Here is a 21,614-nt window from a genome sequence, read left to right as displayed (position 1 = left end):
ACCTCTCTCATCAGATACTGTCTTCAATATATACCCTATTTCAGCTTCTTTGAACGAAGGAAAAAATGTGTTGGAATTAGAGGGACCTCTTACCTGATCAAATCTAAACCTGGACATTTCAAGAAAAGATTTCATTTTAATATATACTACCTTTACTTGCTTATGTTCGTAGTTTTTTTATTCTTGTTTTTTTCTTTTTTTGCTGAGCAAAATTTTAAATTTTTTCTCAGTTACCCTGTTTTGTTTTCATTTTTATTTGTATGTTTTAACAGAGAAAGTTTAAATTTAGAATACTGATGCCAGGACTGAAACCACCATGGATTTTTTTCCTTTTTATTTAATTCTAGTTCGTATTAGAAATTTACATAGATATTTACTGTCTTTTGGCTAGTTTTATAGTTGAAGATCACTTTGAAAATAGTCATTAGAATTATTTTTGTAATGCTGAAAAATGTCACTATCTCACAAAATGTTTATTAGTTGTATGCCTTATCCCCCCTACCCCATTTTGGTCCCTCACTGAGCCACATTTATTACTCCTTTAAGGTCAATACAGCACCTAGCACCCAGTGGATGCTCAGTTGATGTTTGTTGAATAGACTGAATAAACATACATTTTATTTTTTATTAAGGTAAATCAATCTTAGCCTCTATTCAAAAGAAATACATTTTATTACCTTTCCAGAATGCATTTTTTCATTGAAAGCATGAACAAATACATGAAAAATTTGCAGAAGTGAATTTTCTAGCTCCAGAGAGCTGTAGTCTGGTGAAGCAGTGTGTGAAGTTGAGAAAAATGGGCTTTGTGACTAGACAGGTCTGGGTTTGAATCTGGCTGCATGTTTGTAGACAGTCTTTTGAACCTTTCAGAGACTCAGTTTCATCATGGTTAGAGTGAACCTAGCAACTCTACTGCACGTTTTGGTTATGAGCATCGTGTGAAAGAACTCATTCTTGGCCCTACAGTAGGTCCCACTAGGAAGCACGAGGGAGGATGAGGGGACCTCTGTGAAAGTAAGACAGTGCCCCAAAAGGGGCAGCCAGGGAGTGCTCTTGGAACAGTTGTTTTCTGCAAACTGGATGAAAACTCTGGCATTGGGAGGTATCATTCCAAACAAAATACCCAGTGAAAAATATATTCAGTGGATTCTGAGCTGTTAATTTTAAGGCACACTATTGAGTTGAACACTTTGAAAGATAAAAAGGAAAACTAGCATGTTAAATGAACACAGGCACTATAAGATACATCCAGATTTGAAAAACATGAAAATATGTATGGAGGGCAGAAGAAGGCACCTAATGAGCAAAGTGCATTACGGAATTAAGGAAATGTGCTATTTGCTGGGCATCGCAACTGGTATGCTAAGTACTAGCTCTACTTCTGAGAGAAGCTTCTGGTAGTAGTATTAAGCCAATAACTACCCTTCCAGGATACACCAGAAGGGCTTTATTTCAGTTCAAAATGAACAGATATTTGTTGATCTCTGCTATGTGTTAGGACCTGTACAAAATGCTGGGACACAGTGATAAATAAGACAGAACACAATCTCTGTTCTCAGAGTATCAAGCAAGTGATTCTAAATGTGATTTTGTCCCCAAGGAGACATTTGGCAATGTCTGGAGGCATTTTTGGTTGTCAAAACTGGAGAGAGGGTGCTATTGATATCTAGTGTGTAGAGTCCAGGGGTGCTGCTACACTTCCAGCAGAGCCCAGGACAGCTCGCCACATCAAAGAATCATTTGGCCCCAAAGATCATTAAGAGGAGACTGAGACACTCTGCTCTAGAGTGTAGATTAAGCTGATTCACATTGTCTCATCATATGACCTTGTCTATGATGATGTATTTTAAAGTTAAATTACAGACTTTATGACACTACATAAACTTAGCAGTAAAGGCCTGAATGAATTTAGTAGATCATTGTAATGTAATACTACATTTGGAAGGCATGGATTTAGAGTATAGTTAATTTAAATTTACTACCTATGGTAGACCCAACAAATAACATAGCCTTTAAAAACTTTTCAAAAGTGGTAGACCTTGGTCTTGTTCTCCTGGAATATAGGAGATGGACTTCCATTGCCCAGGTAGTATTCCTGTAAATTGCCGTCTTAGTGGATACTTGTGCTACTGAGTTATCAGGCTTTTAAATTTACTTCAGTACAACAGACACTCATTGAGTGCCTGCTGTGAGCCAGAGACTATGGGAAGGGTATGGAAAATAATAAAAAAGTCTCTGACCTGGAGAAGTTTACAAAATAGCAGAAATCAGGTACAGCGTATCCTCAGCAAAGCCACTTACAATTATAATGTGCCTACAGTCTGTAATTGTAGAAATGCTTGTAGTTTACCCTAGTTTCACTTCATATGAACCCAGGCAGTTCCATTCATTGCCTTTTATATTATTTCCATATAGTCTAGGCCATATAGACCTGTATATATCTTGCCAAAGTACTACCAGATAGTAGTGATACATAACTATGTATTTTATCTAAAAATGCAACAGTGATTAAAAAACACAGGTGTTCAAGAGAAATAGACTCTTTTGAAAAACCAGGTGTTTTAAAAGAATATTCATAGAAAGAAAAAACTTGACAGTTTCACTTAATTGTGAGCATGTCACATTCACTCAAATTCTAGAACCAAGGAAGTGATCAGTAGCCTCGTTAGCATTGTTGAGGTCTCCAGTCTCTTTTTACCTTTGAATGGATTATCAGCATGTCTCAATTGATTACACAGAATAATTTGTCTTAGCATTTGCTAAGGAATGTTCTTAGAACAGCTGCCAACTGCCCATATATCCATCATTTCCCCTCATTGGAGATGGCACTCAAGGTTCTGTGGATGGCTACATAATTACTGACATGTCTGATGTAAGAATGTGGCCTGAAACATTCTAAACTTAGAAACTATTCAGATCAGACCTTGTGGATGTTGTTTTTGGGCAGTGATAACTGTGGCATTCTCCAGGGTTTGTAAAATGAGCTCTGACATTGCCAACCATAGATTCCAGCTTTAACAGTGATCTGTTTAATGAGCAACTGTGGTCGTGAGAGCGTTCATTGTTCTTTGTACAAAGTCCATTAATTATTATTTTAAAAATTTGGGTTTCACTTGGCTATAGGATTATAATCTTATGGAAAGGGGTAAAAATTTGGTCACCTGGTGTCGGGGGATGGGTAAAAAATAGTAACCAGGTTTGAGATCAGTTGTATTTTTAGCCTTATATTAGCCAATCATTGAAGTTAGTTTCCCTTCAGCTGATTAAGTTACATGTCTATTTGGTAAATAAACTTTGCTGAAATAGCAAAATTTGTCTGTATGTCACTTGTAAATGATTTATTGTCTTTCTCATTTAACATTTTTATGTATCAATCGTATATATTTTAAAAGACCCAGCCAAAGTCTATATTCCAGTACTGCCTACATTTTATATTCTCCTGGGAAGAACATTAAGAAAGAAAGAATGAAAGTGAGGGTTTTTTTTTTTTTTTTCAAGTGAGGGTTGTTTTGACAGTATATAGTACAAAGAAATTTCTCAGGAATAATTTATTTTTCTAAAACCAGTTTTATATGAATTTTCAAGGCATTTGACAAGTGTAGATTGGTGTCAAGGAAAATTATACTTCTAGACCAGAAAAACCATCATGGCTTCAGAGAGTCACAATAATCATACCTTGCTGTTTCAAAGCATCAGATGATTTAGGCAATTAGCAGTTCTCTTTTTATGAAGATAAATAGCTTGAGTGACTGAAATTTTTCACTGAATGGGTACACTTTCTCTGTTGTTTTATAGTTACCCAAAATGGTAGCCTGGTTAAAAATGTATTCTAATCTTGGATTTGGTTTAGAAATTTCAGCTAAATGCATGTTGTTGGGGAATCTTAAGTTTTACTACATGTGAGGCACAATCGAATGTAATCCAGTCTTCTATCCTATTTATACAAAATAACATAGTAGCAAAAGTAGCTAAGAATTAGATTCTTGCTATGCCTCTGAAGAAGCCAGAGTTCTCTTTTATCTGGCTGAAGTTTCAGCACATAGATAATGAAACACTTCTTATATACTTATCTGACATTTAAATCATCTCTATGCCCTTTCTCTTTTCATTTTGAACCTTATTACATTGTTTTTGGTAAAAGAATAATTCTTTTGCATACAAATTGGATCTTTTTCAGCAAAGTAAAAGCTTAGACCTGGTAAACTTTTTCTTCTTCCTTATTGCAAGGACTTGGCCATGTTGTAGTCTGCAGCAAATGCCATCACAAATAACATAATTGAGTAGAAAGCATGCCCTATTTCTTGCCTGCTTCCAAGTCTCCCCTAGACTTTAAGTGTCTTTCTAACCAAAGGGCAGCCATGTGAAGAATAAATTCATTTCAGTAGTCATTAGAACTGTCTGTAGCTTGGCGTTAGGCAGCTGTGGCTAAAGGTGAACTGGAGAGATTTTTTTTTTTTAAAGTAGATGACAGATATATTGAGGTAGGTCTGTTGTTTCCATGTGACATCACTTGAGTTCCATTCAAATTGGGAGCCTGACAGTGCCTGATTGAGTGTGTCTAGAATTTAAGAGGCAGTTTAGTATGGCTCCTAGTTGTGCTGGATTTTTAGGTGGACTGACTCTGAGGTTCATCAATTCAGCCAGCATTTACGGGACACCCACCATGTACCAAGTACTGGAAAATTGAGGGCATGTTGGGGACTTATCAATTACTCTTTTTACACTGGAATTTTCTGGGCTACATATGAGTTTTGTTTTCCCTCTGCCTTCTCATAGTGTAACTTTATAAATGTTTTATTCAAATCACCAAATTTTCTATCATTTTCAGTAAGGTACAAAAGAAAATCAGTGTATAGCTCCCTGATTAACAAGCCTTAGAGAATTTCTAGAGCACAAGTCGTATCAGGCAAAGTTGTGTATCTGTGCATGTGTTTTAATAGAATTGCTAAAGGAGTAAGAAATGGAATCCAATACATGTAACCTACATAATTTTTAGTAATATATATGAAAGAGGGTCTTATGACATTTTACTTTGAAACTTGATTAAACTTGGCTACAGAATGAGCACTGTCCCATTGATCAGAGAGGTCCAGGGAACACTGTAGAGTGATCAGCTGTCTTGTATCACCTTAGGAGGCAGTAGTTGGTAGAATGCCTCAGGTGCTAGGAAAAAAGAAATCTCCCTTTTTCAATGTCATTGTCACTCTAACAGAAAAATTAGAATTTATCAGGTGTTACTAAACTGAAATGAGCCCTCAGCTATAGGAAATACTAAGAAATAGTAAGCAGGAGTGTCATTTTATAGGTGAGAAAACTAAGTCTGAGGGAGGTAAAGTAACTAGTCAGAGGTTGTACAGCTAGTTAAGTAAGCATTACCAGTGTTCAGACTTAATTCTAATTGACTCCAAAGTCATGTGATCATTCCAGCATTCAGAATGTCATTAAGCCCCAGTTACAATTTGGTGTAACCATTAATATATCAAAATTGTTTCTTAAATAAAGGTGCCTTATTTGTGTTAATGTATCTACCCTTTATGAATTATACTTTCACAGTACTTTTAACTTCTCTTATTTTTTTATCAGCTTTATTGAGATATAATTTACATATAATTTGCCCATTTAAAATGTACAACTTGGGAGGGAGGGTATAGCTCAGTGGTAGAGCACATGCTTAGCATGCACGAGGTCTTGGGTTCAATACCCAGTACCTCCATATAAATAAATGAATAAATAAAAACCTAATAAAATGTACAACTTAATGATTTTTAGCATGCACAGGGTTGTACAACCATCCACAATCTGTTTCTCCCTGAAAGAAATCCTGTACTCACTGGCAGTCATTTTCCATTCCCTCCTGTCTGCTGCCTACCTCCAGCTCTAAGCAACCACCAATCTGCTTACTATGTTTATAGATTTGCCTATTCTGGACATTTCACATAAATAGAAAAATACAGTATTAATAATACAAGCCAGTGTACCCTCTTTAACTTAGCATAATTTTTTTTTAGATTTATCCATGTAGTAGCATGTGTAAGTACTCCATTTCTTTTTATGGCTGAATAATATTCCATTATACAGATATGCCACATTTAATTTATCTATTCATCAACTGATGGACATTTGAGTTATTTCTACTTTTGGGCTATTTATAAATAATGCTTCTGTAAACATTTGTGAATTTTTGAGTGGACGTATTTTTTTTAAATTTCTCTTGGGAATAAACCTAGAAGTGGAATTGCTGGGTCATATCGTAACTCAATGTTTAACTTTTTGAGAAACTGCCAAATTGTTTTCCAAAGCAACCGTACCATATTATATTCCCACCAGCAAGGTGTGAGGGTTCTGATTTCTCCACATCCTTGTCAATGCTTGGTATTGTTCATCTTTTTACCTCTCTCATTTAATTCTCATAATCCTGTGAATTAGTCAAAGAAAAACATTCTTGCTGTTATTTTATAGGTAAAAACTCCAAATCAACAAACATTAAATGAGAAACTCAGTATGTGTATGAATAGAGGGGAAGACGTGGTATGGATGGTTCAAAACAAATCATCCAAAAGTAATTTAACAGTTTTGCATCTGACACTTATAGCTATGTTAGGTGTTAGAGATCATATTTCCCACCTCTACATTTTAAAGGTGATGAAACTAGAGCCCTGAAAAGGGAAGTACATTGAACCTGACCTAAGTCTGTTTCGTAGAAAGCCAGGTCTAGAAGGACTGTCTCCCTGGTTCCCAGGCCATTGCCTGTTGCAGCACAGCCTATTGCATTCTGCCCTCGGGGATGTATAAACTCATCCATATCACAGGAATTCCATTTCCTTAACTCGTTCATCCATGCTAGCCTTTTATTAAAATAAACCTATCTTAATTTGTATGGGGTATTGGAAGGTCAGCCGAGCTAAAACCTCCCATTGGGAAGCTCCTGATAGAATTTGTTCCACATATTGCCTATGATCAAACTGATGTGCACACAGAAAGTTAACGTAGGCAATGTTACTTGGTGATGTTTCTTGGGTCAGATTGCTTGGGTGTGAATTCTAGCTCTTTCACTTACTAACTGCTTGACCCTTTCTGTAATTCTGTTTCTTTATTTTTTAAGTGGGAGCAATACTGGTACCTACCTTTTAGAATTGTTTTGAAAGTGAAATGAGAGAATCCCTGTAAAGAGGTTAGTATAGTGCTGGGCTCCCAGAAAGTCCTCAGTCAATGTTGACAAGTATTGTTATATAATATCAACTTGCTCAGACTACTGAAAACATTGTAATCTATGATTTATAGAAAATAAATCAATCATCCTTGTTAAAAAAGTAGCTTTACTAAAGGAGCAGGCCTGGAAAATAGCTGTTTTCTAAAGTCTTTGTAATTTCAAGTTATATGGAACATAATAAAATTCCCTTTGTTAACAGAAGAAAACTTACTGTGTTAACTTCCCATCTTTTATAAATTATGAACTAATTTCCTTTATACTGTAACTTTGGGCAAAAACCAACCTGGAAATTGCAACTCTAGTTGACTTATGTTAAAAACCCCAACAATGGGGAAACTGATCTAAAGCACATATGCCTGTTATGGATGTAATATATTAGTAGTGTTTTTCCTTAGTATCTTTGATTTTCAAGATGAAAACCCACTGGATTATTTTATGGGGCCAACTGTATACACTTGTGTACCAGTGCAGAAGAAAGAGCACCCAAAGGGAAATCAGAAGGTAGGATTAAAATCCCTGCCCTAGTTTATGACCACAGTCAGTGTGCTCATCTGAGCATTAAGCTGAGCATTAAGCTCATCAGAGCTCTCGGCTTCTGCTTCCTCATCTGGAAATGGGAGCCCAGGGGATTCACAATTTAGTCATGAGGACCAAATGATAACCTGAATATAACAGTACTAGCTCAGTGCCTGGCCCACAGCTGGGGCTCAGTAAATAACAGCTAAGCAGCAATGTAGTGGGACTCTGTGTGCTACACATGAGATTTGGAGGCACATTTGATGGTAAGTTTAGGTGAAGAAATTGGACATGTCCGTGTTCACATAATATGATTCATGTCTACTCTGCTGTTGCTGCTGCTGCTTTCCTGTAACCAATTTTAGAGCCTATCTTGGCAGCTGGAAATATTTGGGATTAATTTCACACTCACTTTATGAGTTGAGAGTTTTCCTGCAAGCAGCTCCCTGGGCCTCTGCCTCATTACTTTGGCATCAACTGATATGGCAGTTGGACAGAGATGTCCTTTGGGGTCCCCATTTTATTTGGAATCCTTCAATTCAAAAAAAGGCCATCAACACATAGTGCTTGAAATCGTTAGCATTTATTGTTTCCGAAACCCCTCCCTTTCTATAGACCTGTTGAACACCAGGGAACACATCTTGCGCAGCCAGTGATGAACACTGAAAAATTATTCTCCCTCAAATTTAAGCCCTAGCAGCTGGTTGGCCTCATTTCTCAGTTCCAGGTGAGCTGCAAGATCCTCTAGGCCCTGGTCAGACAGATCTAAATCTTGATGGGTCTAGTTTTTCCATCCCTTTTTACTATGTTAATTCTGCTAAATTCATTTGGCTCTCAAGGAGAACAAAGTAAACTTGGCTGTTATGTGTAAAACTAAATTGAGAACATGGAGATCTGTTTAGTATTTCATGCTGGCCAGTAGGTCAGGAAGATTTTCCTTGGGGGTAATTTACATAAGGAATTGTTTATCCTATTTCTTTCCAATTTCTGTGACCATTTGGGGATAGCAGACTCTTTCCACAATGGCACAGAAATATATCCAGCGAGACTGAAACTTAGAGAAATGATGCTTCTCCTGGATTGATGTATTTTGGGTCTTGCTCAGGAAAGATCCTGTGGCTTGGGCTGCTGTCTCACTGAGAAGTCATTCTTCCACCGCAGCTGTGTTTAGCAAGTTGGGTGGGTCCACGAACTGACATGCTGTTAAACTTAGTAAGAATTTTCCCTTGATAGTGAGAAACGTGAATAAAAGCCTCAATTAAGTCCCAGCAAATGCCCCAAATGTTTGCTGTGATCTGGTGGCTGCTTAGAGCACAGCTTCCATCAGATAATGCCCCCACTCAGAATGCTCTGTGGCTCCCCAGTACCTGCAGCATTAAGTGCACACTCTTCACCTTGACATTTTGTTCCTCTACAACAGTTGCCCAGAATGGCCTTTTGTGTCTCATCAAATGCTGTTTCCAAACTGAAATATTTGCTCCTTCCTGAATAGGTAGCCTCGCTTTTGTGCTTTAATGCATTTGTTCAGGTTGTTTTACATTTAAAGCCCCTTTACCCAATATCTGTTCTTGAGGACAATATCTGTTCAAGAGATACCTTGAAGACGTACCTTCTCAGTGGTGTGCTGGTAAATATTTAACAACTGGCTCTCTGGGAGGAGCGGGATGGGTGGGAAGCCTAACTTTATAGCATTTGTCAACTTGCATGTTGTAAATACTACCACCATGGCTGATTTCAAGCTTCTAGTGTGAGGTTACTGAATGCAGAGTTGGGAAGAAATGGGCAGTAGCCCACCTTGCAGAGTGTTTCCAACATGTAGATGCAATAGGCATAAATAATCTCAAGGACCAAGATAACAGTAAAATAATTAGGAAGTAATGAGTTTTGAGTATTTATTATCTCTGTTTTCATGTAACTAATTTTAAATTTATATAATTTAATTTTTAGTAATGGCCACGTTTAGCAACTGGTTCACAAAATTCCTGAAAAGCGAATAGTTGGTCCTTTCTCCTGGCTGAGCCGCTTCCAATACTCCATGCTTCTTCCACCTTTTCCTTCCTAAGGTCCTCCGCACTAGTAGTTAGGCCCTTCTCTGAACCTTTAAGGTGCTTCATTCAAGTCTCATGCAGTCTTTAGAGTGAGAGACTCCAAGTTTGAATCCTGATCTCTTATTTACTAGGTGATGGTCAGACTGGCTACTGAATTTGCAATTTCCAGTGAAAATGAAAATGCAAGGCCCTTGTGAGAAGGCAGAAGAAAGTGCTGTTAAAACAGCTACTAAAATATAAAGCTTTTTCCTTTCTTCTGTGGTCTCTCTTTCACACCTTCTGATGGTGTTTTTATTTTCTATGTAATGTCATTCCAAGTAATGAAAATTAAAAATTTAAATTGTTAGCATGAATTTTACAGTTAATCTTTTTATTGTGCAATGCCAGTTTTAAATGCAAATATAACAGCATTTAAATCTCTGAGATAATGAACTTATTGCCTCTGGTCATGTTCATGCTCCATTGTCCTACTGACTTCACTTACAAAGCACAAATTCAAAAATAAAATTAAGAATTTCAAGACAAAGATAATAGGGCCTTAAACCAAGCATGGAGCCCTTCTAAGCACTGTATATAGTACCGGGCACATTCCTTACATCTGCTGAGCCTTGGAGTCCTTATCTGTAAACGGAGATCTTACCAACTAAGTCACAGTGGAGGCATGAGGATTGAAGGCACTGATACCTGTATGGCACAGAGCAGATTGCTTGGCATATAGTCCCTGCTCAATTAATTGGAGGGATTATTGTTAACATAATAATCATGTTAGTGGCGTTCTCCTCTTTAATAGTCTATAGGGTCTTCCCTACATTGTCAACATTTGCCTCCTTGACCTATTTTCCTTTCTCCATTATAAACTCTTTGAAGGCAGAGATTAGATCTGTCACCTTTGGACTCCCTATAGTGCTTCCTGCAAATTCTTGCCCATATCCCCCACTCAGGAGGTGTTTATGACATTATCTTTGTATAATTCGGGCTTATTGACAATAAGCATCTGTGTCATAATATGATGGCCCCCACAGTGAGGCTTAATTGGTAACATTCATTGGAAGAAAAAGAACATAAGCTTAGACTTTAATAGGAGTCAGTTGTGATTATGGTGAGAGTGGGGGAAGCAGATGATTCCAGGTGTTTTGGTTTAAGGAAAGTGACCTCTCTGTCTCTTCGAGGGGACTTCTTGAAGTAATGGGGAAGGGATGAGTTCCAAGCCTCATTTGAGTAAAAGAGGCCCCCGGGATATTAACTCTGGCCCATAGTAATCTGTCCTTTAGCTAGCTTCTTTCACACTTACTTTCTGTTCTGCACAATTAGGACGTTATTACAGTAATGTTTCTTTCTACTAATTGGTTGTGTATGTATGTTTCCTGTCCAACAAATTATAAGATCCTCATGGGTTGTAGGATATCATATACTTCTGAGTGTAAATGGAAAGTAGCACAGTAGTAGGCACACGGTAAGCAGTGTGCTTTGTTGTAATGCCGACCGTGGTCCAAACTATCAGGGCTCGCTGTAGAACTGAATGTGAATTGTGATTGCCTTTCATAATTCCTGCAAGCCCTCAACCAAGTGGCAAAGAAACCTGGTTTGCCAAGCATTGTCAGGCAAAGGCCTTCAGGCGCTTTGTCTTTCTCTAACCTACTTCTCCCAGACTCTCTGAAGACAGTCCCCTCTGCAGTTCCTCTCCTGCATGGCATTTGGGAGACCACACAGCTGTAGACTGTACTTGTTTGAATGTTGAATTTTTACTAGGCCCTTTGGGCCAATGTCAGTAAGCCATGAAATATCACCAAATGGATCATCTGCACTAGACTTCTGAAACTCATCTGAGCTCCAGTTCCTCAAACTGGCCGGGACTTGTAGAAAGGGGCTCACATTGCCCTGGCTTTTGCTATTCCTGTTCTGGAGGCTGTCAGACGCCTTGAGCCTCTGGGCCAGTCAGTTCATTACCTTTAATGAGCACAAAATTCACCAAGACATTAAAATAAAATAAAACGCCAATGGGCAGTCTTGGATGTTCTATCCAATTGTTACTTTAGTTCTTTTTTCCACAGGACTATTCAAGAGGATGAAAAAAAAGCCAATTCTATTGACTCCTGCCAATTTTATCCTAAGTAGATTTGGCATTGTAAAGCTAACACACCCTGAACATTTTTTTTTTCTTTCAGGTCCCTATAGGCTGGTGCCTGACATTTGTGTTAAAAATGATATTGTTTGGTCAAATGTTTGAACATTATCTACCTTTCAGATATAATAAACATTGGCTATCTTAACACTATTAGCATGTAAAAAATAACAATCAGAGGAAGACAGTTATTTTCTAAAAGGGTATAATGAAGTTATTACTCTAAATCACAAGGCAGATGCAGTTACTTTGATAAGAATTTTTTAAATTGATCAATCTCAATGACTAGTAATAAAGACTGTAATAACTGTACTGGAGATTACTTATATATTATAGAAGGTGAATCAATGTTGAAGCAGACACCGAACAATGTCGCCATTAAGCTGATTTCATGGATATTTTCATCTCTTGGCCATATGGATTTGGAATTACTTTGAGCATTTTTTTTTTAAAGAAGGAAGTGAACAGATGAATGATAACTCTTTTATTACTCAACATAGCTTGTGTTTGTGGAAGACAAAGTTCATCAAGTTGTTTTAAAGAAAAACAAGAGTGTGCCAAATGTAATTTGTTGAGGGCTCAAGAATTGTGAAATTATCCCTAACCGAAGTTCGTAATTTCTGCAGGTAATCGCTCTAGCAGATGCAGTAGAGGAAAACCAAGACAATCTGTTCCAGTCATTCACCAGGCTGAAGAGTGCCACCCATTTGGTGATTCTGCTGATCGGGCTGTGGCAAAAGCTTAGCGCTGACCAGATGGCTATTCTGGAGGCGGCATTTCTGCCGCTGCAGCAGGATACTCCAGAACTGGTAAGGATCCACAAACCTGCAGTGGTAACAGCTAGCATTATTGAAAAGATTGTGGTTTTAGGAAGATATCACATGGCTATCATGTTTTCTAAGGTATCAAATGAAGGCTTTGTTTTGTTTTGTTTTTTTAATTCAAATCCTGTTTTCCTTTTCTTTAAACTATAGTAAAAGTGTCAAATACAGGCCTTTTTTGTAGAGCTATTTAAAAAGTAGGTATATAGTCCATTTTTATGTGGTATCCAGTCTTTTTTATGTGCTCTTCAATCACTTAGAAGCCAGGGAAAGAGTCATTTGACCTCCTGAGTGATGGCAGTAAACCTTCAGATTAGCTAATCCTTTCCTTTTCCGCCAGAGAAAACAGTTCAGCCATTTTAATTTGCTCAACATTCTTAAATTTAAGTGTCACTTCAAGAGTTAGAGAAAACTGAGATAGCCTTGCTAAATGACAAGAATATTTTGTTACATTTATATAGTTTTTTATATGTAGTTTATAAACTTTTTTACTCTTGACCCTTTGAATAGGCAGTTTAGAACAAAAAAAGGAAGAAATAGGGTTTGTATTTCAGTACTTCACCCATTTGTTTTGGGTGAACAATGATATAAATAAAAACATCTTTGATCCCTTGAATTCGTAGAGGTATTTGACCACCAGGTACCATTTTTGCATGATTTTACTTACAAAGAAATAATATCCTTCTTAGAAATTAGAAACCCTTGATTTTTTTTTTGTATTAGAGAAAACCGTTTCAAGAAAAAAGTCATTTCAGATTCATTTTTAAACATGGCTATGAGAACATGGTACTGAAAATACTACTACTAAAACTAACATTTTTGGGTGCTTACTAGGTTCCAGGTGCTATTTTAACTATTTCACAAGGATTATCTCATTTAACTTTAACATGGACCTATAATATAGTTAAGGTACTGTTTTCAATCCTTATTTTACATATGGAAAAATTTAGGCTTTGAGAGTTAAGTAACTTTCTGAAACTAGTGGGTGGTAGAGCCACAGTTTGGACCTGAGTCTGTCTGCTTCCAAAGCACGTTTTTAACCTGTCTACTGTATTTAGCAAAGTCATGAACACAATTTTGAAAATCACAAGCTTTGTCAATTAAATCTAATTTTCTACAGTTGAGTTTAAAAATTATCATAGTAAAAGAAATCAATCTATAGTTTATATCATCAGCAAAATAGTGAAAATAGTTTGGAAAAAAATTTAAAGTACACATTTTTTAAATTGATAAAATTACAGCTAAAATTGGCCTTTGAGGATCTAGAAATGTAGACACTGTAATACTAGAAAATAACAAATGCAATGGTTAGAATTATTTTAATAAGAATAATAACTATCACTTATGAACTCAGATTTAGTAGTCAAAAAGACTTGGGTGGCCTCAGATCTTGGTTCTACCACTTAATGGCAAAGTCCTTCTGGTCAAGTTTCTTAACTGATCTAAATCTCTGCTTCTGTAGCTATAAAATGGGAACAATTAAGTTACCTGCCCAATAAATTATAATAAGAATTGAATGAGGTGATTGAATAGAGTGCTAATCATCATTAGAAGTGGTTTCTGCATTTTATGTTTATTATTTATCATCCTTACTAAAGTCATGCAAGGTAGATATTGCTACCTTTTCACAGGGACTTGTCTCCTCGACTACACTTGTGGGCAGGAATTGTATCTTACTCATTTTAATATTCTCAGTGCATGGCACAGTGCCTCACCATAGGGCAGTCAATATTTGTTAGGTAAATGAGTGGAGAAAAGGGTGAAAGCTAACAGGAGGTGACTGGCAGAACAGATGCAGTGGCTCTAATCTGGATCGTGAGGAAGCAGGGCAAGGCCAGCTGTGTAATTTACAGGTCTCAGTGCAAAATGAAAATGCAGATAACCTTGTTCAAAAAAGTAAGAAAAAATGCTAAAGTGCTGGTAAAACAGATACTAAAAACATAGCTTTTTAGTTTCTGTGGTCTCTCTCTCATCATGGTGTTTTTGCTTGCTATTTATTTATGTTCTTCTAAATAAAGAAAAATTTAAACAATCACCACAATTATACAATTTGCATTTGGTAGCTCATACATGCATCTGTATTCTGTTTTTACAGAACTGTAGAATCACTGCACAAAGCTTAATTGTCTTTATTTCACTTCTTAACATGTGCACATGTACCAACATTTCAGCTTCCTGCTGAGTAAGGAAGGACTAAAGGAAAAGGAGCTCTGTGTCACTCTGTTTCCCTTTCCTTCTATGTTACCATTTTCAGTGTAAGTGGCTGGATAATACAGGGAAGTAACAGGAGTATAGTGGGTTTCCTTAGTCATTCCTGTTTCTTTGAATCTATTGCCTTCTTTCTTCATTCAAAACAAGTTCTGGTTCAAATGAAAAGCCTCTTGGGGCTGTCAGTTCCTTTGCTTGATCAGTCTAGACGTAACAGGCCTTCCTCCTGCTTACTTTGAGTCTCCATGAACTCCCACTCATCCTGGGGCCATGGGAATTCTGAGCTCACAGAGCTGTATGTGAATAGGGGAAAGGAGGAAGGATGCTTGCATACTGTACATATTTTCCCTTCGCACACACGCTTCATTGTCTCATCAGACTTCACTTACAAAACACTTATTCAAAGATAAAATTATTAAGGATTTCCAGAAGGTGACAACAAAGCATTAAACTGAGCATGGGGCCCTGTGCAGTCACACAGCTCACATGCTCCTGAAGCTGGCCCTGAAGCATGGTTAGACCCAAAGGAAGAATTTCTTAGAAATAAACGTTCTCAAATGTAGAAATTGAGTCCCAAGAGAAATTGTGGTATTTCCGACTCTAGAGATCTTTAGAAACAGCCTCATTTTGCTAGGAGTAGATAAGTGCGCTCATCCCTGCAGGCGGGTGAATGGACTTAGCATCTTCTCAAAGCCCTTTCTACACTGCCTCTGTATTTTCTGCTGTCACACCTCCCAAAACATGTAAGGGAAAATGATTGCAACTCTTTCCTGAATTTGGTGAGATTGGAAGGTGTGTATACTCTTTATGTCTATTGAAGTCATTAATGAGACAGGACATTTGATAAAAACATAACTTGGAGAAGAATGAATCAAAAAAGACATTTAAATACTGCTTGTTATGCTCTTCATCTTTAATTAGGTTTGGTATTCACTTTGGACTTATCCTGTTGAGACAGTTTATATATCTTGAGGAAAAAAAGGGAATCCTTTTTCATTCTTTAAGACGTACCCATGCAGTATGTGGTTTTGACATGCTAGTTCACAGTCCTCCACATTATGCCTTTAGACCTCACAAATAAATGTTATATGATGGGTATCCTGCTGAGATGTGAAAATGAAATATGCAAACCTGAAATAACTTGGAAGGAGGGTGAGGCGGGGAAGAAAGAAGTCTCTGACCAGAACGTTGAAAATATATCCCATATTGAAGTTATTACGATACCACAAAAATCTGAATGTAATTTTGATGGTTTGGTTGAGGGTGGATGGCAGAGTACATGTGTGAGGGGGAGAACTTTAGACATGTGGGCAACATTTTCAGAAGAGACTCCCAGTTCAAGGTCAGATGTCCCCACAAATATTGAGAGATAGGGGAAAGTGCTCAGAAGGTATTTTATTTATGGTTCAAATAACACTGCATAATGGTTTGTGGATTGTTATTTAGATGGCATGTGTCACAAGGCAGGTTAAATACCATAGTCAACTCAGGAATATTTTCTTCTTAATAGCCTCAGATTCACAAAGGAAAAGTGTTTTAGAATTTATTATTGCTAATGAATAAAGTTATGCTATTTATTAGCAATAATAAATAATACTGGTAACATAGTTCTTTGCACTATAATATCAGTATTTTAAAAAATGTCATCCCATTTGGAACAAAATTCATCATTGTTTTCCTTGATCTGTCTCTTTAATAATGATTTTCTATTTTTGTCACTTCTCAGTAGTATTTAGGGGGCGAATAAATGTTGGTGTTGCAGACTTTAAATGTGATTTTTTTAAGGCACTGTAAGTTATATATGCCCAATGTGTTTTTGTAGGAATACTCCCTTTCACTTTAAGAAATACATTGAATGTTCTATTTAGTGTTTCCAAAAAGAGCTCTTAAACTCAGTTCCAACTGTGGATTTGATACAGTATTGCCTCTACTGTCTACTGATAATGAAGAAGTTTTGCCTCAAATAATGTTCTATTACCACATAGGGAAATTCTAAAGTGAATTGTTTTCTTACTTTTCAAGTTAGGGGCTGAGGATATTTCAGAGTAGTTTGAATTCTCAGTGTAGAATTTAAATATGCCTGTACTGATCCTCTATCAACTTGAAGCTCCACGGAAAATACTGTCACTACTTAGGTCAATGTGTTACTGATTTGAGTCCAAGAGTGTTTAGTTGTCTTATTACACACATCTCCCTGTATGATGTTGTATAGAAGCCAAAAACTGCTAAACTGTATATACCTCAGGATTGGCCTAAGAGGAAAAATCTTTTATCCAGCCATTTGTTCATTCAACGAATATTTATTGAGCCCCTGCTTTGTTTCAGGCAGTGATCTAGGCACTTAGCATACCTCAATAAACCAAATAGACTTAGTACCCATCCTTTGTGGATTTACTTCAACATAGCAAGCAAACATATTATAGTCATATTCATCCATAAACATGTTGGCTGTCTATTATGGCAGCCACTTGCCATATGTGGCTATTTAAAACAATTTTTTAAATTGAAGTATAGTTGATTTACAATGTTGTATTAGTTTTGATATATAGTAGTTTGTATCTGCTAATCCCAAACTCCTAATTTATCCCTCCCCACCTTTCCTATTTGGGAACCATACCTTTGTCTGTGAGTCTGTTTCTGTTTTGTAAATAAGTTCATTTGTATCATTTTTTTAGATTCCACATATAAGTGATATCATATATTTGTCCTCTTTCTGACTTAACACTTCACTTAGTATGATAATCTCTAGATCCATCCATGTTGCTTTATATGGCATTATTTCAAAGTGCTACTGTTCTCCCTTTACATGGCCTTGGTAGGCATTATGATTGTCATTGATTCTTTACTGTTGAGCTTGCATATGGGCTCAAAATCCTTTTGAATACAGCATTCTAGGTAGTGACTATCACTTGGAGTGGTATGTGCATGAATCCTCTGTGCCCTTACTGATCTCTGTACGGATCTGCCCTCATTTTCCTAGTAAACAGCTTAGATGACTAATATTCTTTAAGTCCAGCAGATGGCAAGAGAGCAAGGAAGAGCAGTATTGGCATTTCCAAATGGCTGCCTCTGACTTCTTCTGCTCTAAATATCAATGTGTTCCAGTTGATTCCAGAGGAATCTCTAAAGAAAAGAGCAACAGTGCACTAGTTTGGGGACCTGATTACATACAGTCCTAGAGTTGGAAGAAATATTGGCACATTGCACAGCATCTTGCCTGACTTTTTCTTTTCTTTCAAAGTGCACTTAATATCTTTAGTACATATTATCTATTATTTGAAAAAAAAAAAAAAAAGCTTTATTGTGTTCTTTTACCTTCCCTAGGATTGAACTTTAAAATCCCCTGGGAAAGTTAAGACGGAAATTTACATCAGTGGGAGAAGGAGATTTGGACCTTCAGCCTTACTTTTTGATTGATTATTCCTTTTACAAACTGATATGGAGAGAGAAACTTATTTTTAACATTTTCAACATGGTTCATGTGAGAAAACAGATGTTTATAATAGGAAACCCTATTGTGTAGAGAGACTTATCAAGGCTTACTTACAAGACTTAAAGACTTCTACGTCACAGGTCAGATTTGATATAAGGGCCATTGTGCCTCCTGTCTGGTTTGAGTGATGACTGAGATGGCTAATCATTACTGTTATTAATGACTTCTTCTTAAAAGGCAAACAAAAGGAGGAAGTCTGGTGTCAGTATCAAGTCTGCCATTATGACTGTTAAAGTATCATCACAATTGTAACTGTCTATGGGAACATAGTGCAGAAAGTAAATATTTTGGTAATTCCCATGATCTTAGCCAGCAAGATAAACAAGAAAGAATTAGTTTTATGTTCATAATGGCCACATACTCTGTGTTGTTGCTAGTTAGATGCAACTGGTGTTATGTAATTTAATACTCTTCTCCGCAGAGTTAAATATAATGTATCTCAGAGCCTTTGTGATACCCTGCTTGCTGTTTTAAAAACTGAAATAATTGAAATATATCAGAAGAGTAGCCAACTAGAATACAGGATACAAGTGGTGATGTGTAATTTTTTAAACTTTCCTTATGTATATCAAATACGAAACAGTGCTTTTTTAAAAATTGAAATATAGTTGGTTTATAATGTGTAAATTTTTGGTGTACAGCATAGTGATTCAGTTATACATATATAAATATATATATATTCCTTTTCATATTTTTTCATTATAGACTATTACAAGATATTGAATATAGTTCCTTGTGCTATACCATAGCACCTTGTTGTTTATCTATTTTATGTATATATGTTAGTATCTGCAAATCCCAAACTCCCAATTTATCCCTCCACACTTCCCCCACCCTGGTAACCATAAGTTTGTTTTCTATCTCTGTGAATCTGTTTCTCATTTGTAAATAAGTTCATTTGTGTTATTTTTTTAGATTCCACATATGAGTGATATCATATGGTATTTTTCTTTCTCTTTCTGGCTTACTTCACTTGGTATGACAATCTCCAGGTCCATCCATGTTGCTGCAAATGGCATTATTTTATTCTTTTTTATGGCTGAGTAGTATTCCATTCATATATACATATATATATGAATATATATAATACTACTATATATATTTTTTTTGAATTCAAATATTCAAATTTGAATATTTCCTCTGGATATATGCCCAGGAGTGAGATTGTTGGATCATATGGTAAGTCTATTTTTAGTTTTTTGAGAAATCTCCATATTGTTTTCCATAATGGCTTCACCAAAATACATTCCCACCAGCAGTGTAAGAGGGTTTCCTTTTCTCCATGTCCTCTCCAGTATTTATCATTTGTGGACTTTTAATGATGGCCATTCTAATTGGTGTGAGGTGATACCTCATTGTAGTTTTGATTTGCATTTCTCTGATAATTAGAGCAGTACTGAGCATTTTTTCATGTGGCTATTGGCCATTTGTATGTCTTCAATGGAGAAACATTTGTTTAGGTCATCCACCTATTTCTTGATTGGGTTATTTCTGTTTTGTTTTTGAGTTGTATGAGCTTTGAAACAGTGCTGTAATGGACATATTTATATTACTCATGCATTTAAGAATAAAGAGACTAAATAAATGAACAAGGAATTAATTAATTGAAGCTCTACTCTCACTGTATGTTACCTCAAATCCTTTGTAAAATAAGGTGTGATTATATATAAATAACTAAGTAAGTAAAAATCACACTGCCACAATGAAGAAAATAATGATTATCATCATCCTCATAATACTTACCAATCTGAAACCTTGCTAGAAGTATATTTACATTAGTTACAATTTTCTTAAAATGCCTTTACTCTACCTAGTTTGAGTCTAATAATGGCAAAGAGATAATTTTGACATTTTTGGGACATTGCATTTTTTTAGAAATGTATACAAAGAACTTGGTGACTCTTTCATCTAAAACCAGCGCTCTCTCTGTACTGTAACTACACACAGAGCTGCACCTCCAGGTTTAGTCAGTCACCTTGGCCTGTTGTTGTTCATTTGGAAATGTTTCTTAGAACTCCCCCTTGGCTTGTGTCCTTGTTATTCTATCTGGCTTTCTGGCACTTGAAGTAGCCTTTCTGCCCATGCCTCTGTGTTGGTACGCCCTGCACCTCTCTGCAAGACTCAGCCCACTGCCCTCCTGTCACACATCTGCTTACATACTTTCCATGGCTCTCTGCTCCTGGTTCAGTTTGGATTTCAGTGCCAGGCATTCAGGACTTTCAGTCACTTGGCTCCACTAATATCTTCTTTCTAAAATTATTTTTCTGCAGCTCCCCAGCTTCCCCACATCGTTCTGGGAAAGGTGACTTTCCATGGGTACACAACTTCTTTCCATCAAGCCAGGGCTAGTAGAACTTTTTTCTTTACCTAAAATAGTATCTTTTCTTTACCCCTCTATCCACCCTCTTTAAGAGGCAGATCAGTTTTCATTTCTTCCCTGTTTATTCTGGCTTTCACATAGGGGTATGACATAATTTAGCTCTCATTACATTCTCTAAAAATTGTCTGTGTGCTTGTCTTGTATTCTAATGAATTTAAGGACGGATTCTTTTATATCCTCACAGAATTAAAGCTTAAATTAAGCATATAGTTGGATATAAGTATCTAGAGATTGCTTGATACCTCATTTATTTTCATAATGTACACAATTACAGATTCTCCTCCAACAACTGTATAGCTCTTAAAAAATCATTTTAAAAAAGGAAGCATTCTGTTTCTAGTTTGCACCACCCCGTTTTTTTTGCAAACAACTTCAAATTTGGGGGAGATTCTAAAAAAGAAAACTTGACCTTTCCCGTACAGATGGTAAAAGATATAGGTAGATTGATAGCTGGACTACTACACATAAATATTTACACATATATTCATTTACATATCCTGTAATTCAAATCAGTTAACATAAAAATTTTCTATCTTACCAGTGATGAATATATGCACGTGTAAACAACTATTAGGTACACTTCACTTATATTGATTTAGTCAAATTTGGTAATAAATAATACTGACAGACATGTAGTGAAATAGACACACCCATCTATTCTTTACAGAGATTCTTCTAGGAAAATGTGGGTCATAAAACTAATCCAACACTTGGGCACCAGTAATCTAAGTTAATGCACTGAAAGTATTAAACTAAAATCCATTTGGTACCATAATGTTGATATTTATAATTACGAAATCCTGAAAGCAACCTAAA

At 36.4% G+C, this 21,614-nt stretch overlaps 1 protein-coding gene across 20 annotated transcripts in view; it reads left to right on the top strand.

The window, feature by feature from the left end:
* Positions 1-21,614, top strand: part of BBS9 (Bardet-Biedl syndrome 9) — a 462,928-nt gene that overhangs the window by 288,976 nt on the left and 152,338 nt on the right. For all 20 annotated transcript variants that reach the window (XR_012508126.1, XR_012508125.1, XR_012508123.1 and 17 more), the window contains one exon: positions 12,523-12,705. Coding sequence is in view for 12 of the 20 variants with exons in the window: in XM_074367248.1 (XP_074223349.1) it covers positions 12,523-12,705 (183 nt within the window). In the remaining 8 variants the exon portion in view is untranslated. The remainder of the gene's footprint in view (positions 1-12,522; positions 12,706-21,614) is intronic.

The sequence above is a fragment of the Camelus bactrianus genome, chromosome 7 (genome assembly GCF_048773025.1).
Source record: "Camelus bactrianus isolate YW-2024 breed Bactrian camel chromosome 7, ASM4877302v1, whole genome shotgun sequence".
Lineage (NCBI taxonomy): Eukaryota > Metazoa > Chordata > Mammalia > Artiodactyla > Camelidae > Camelus > Camelus bactrianus.
This window is presented reverse-complemented; position numbering and strand designations above follow the sequence as displayed.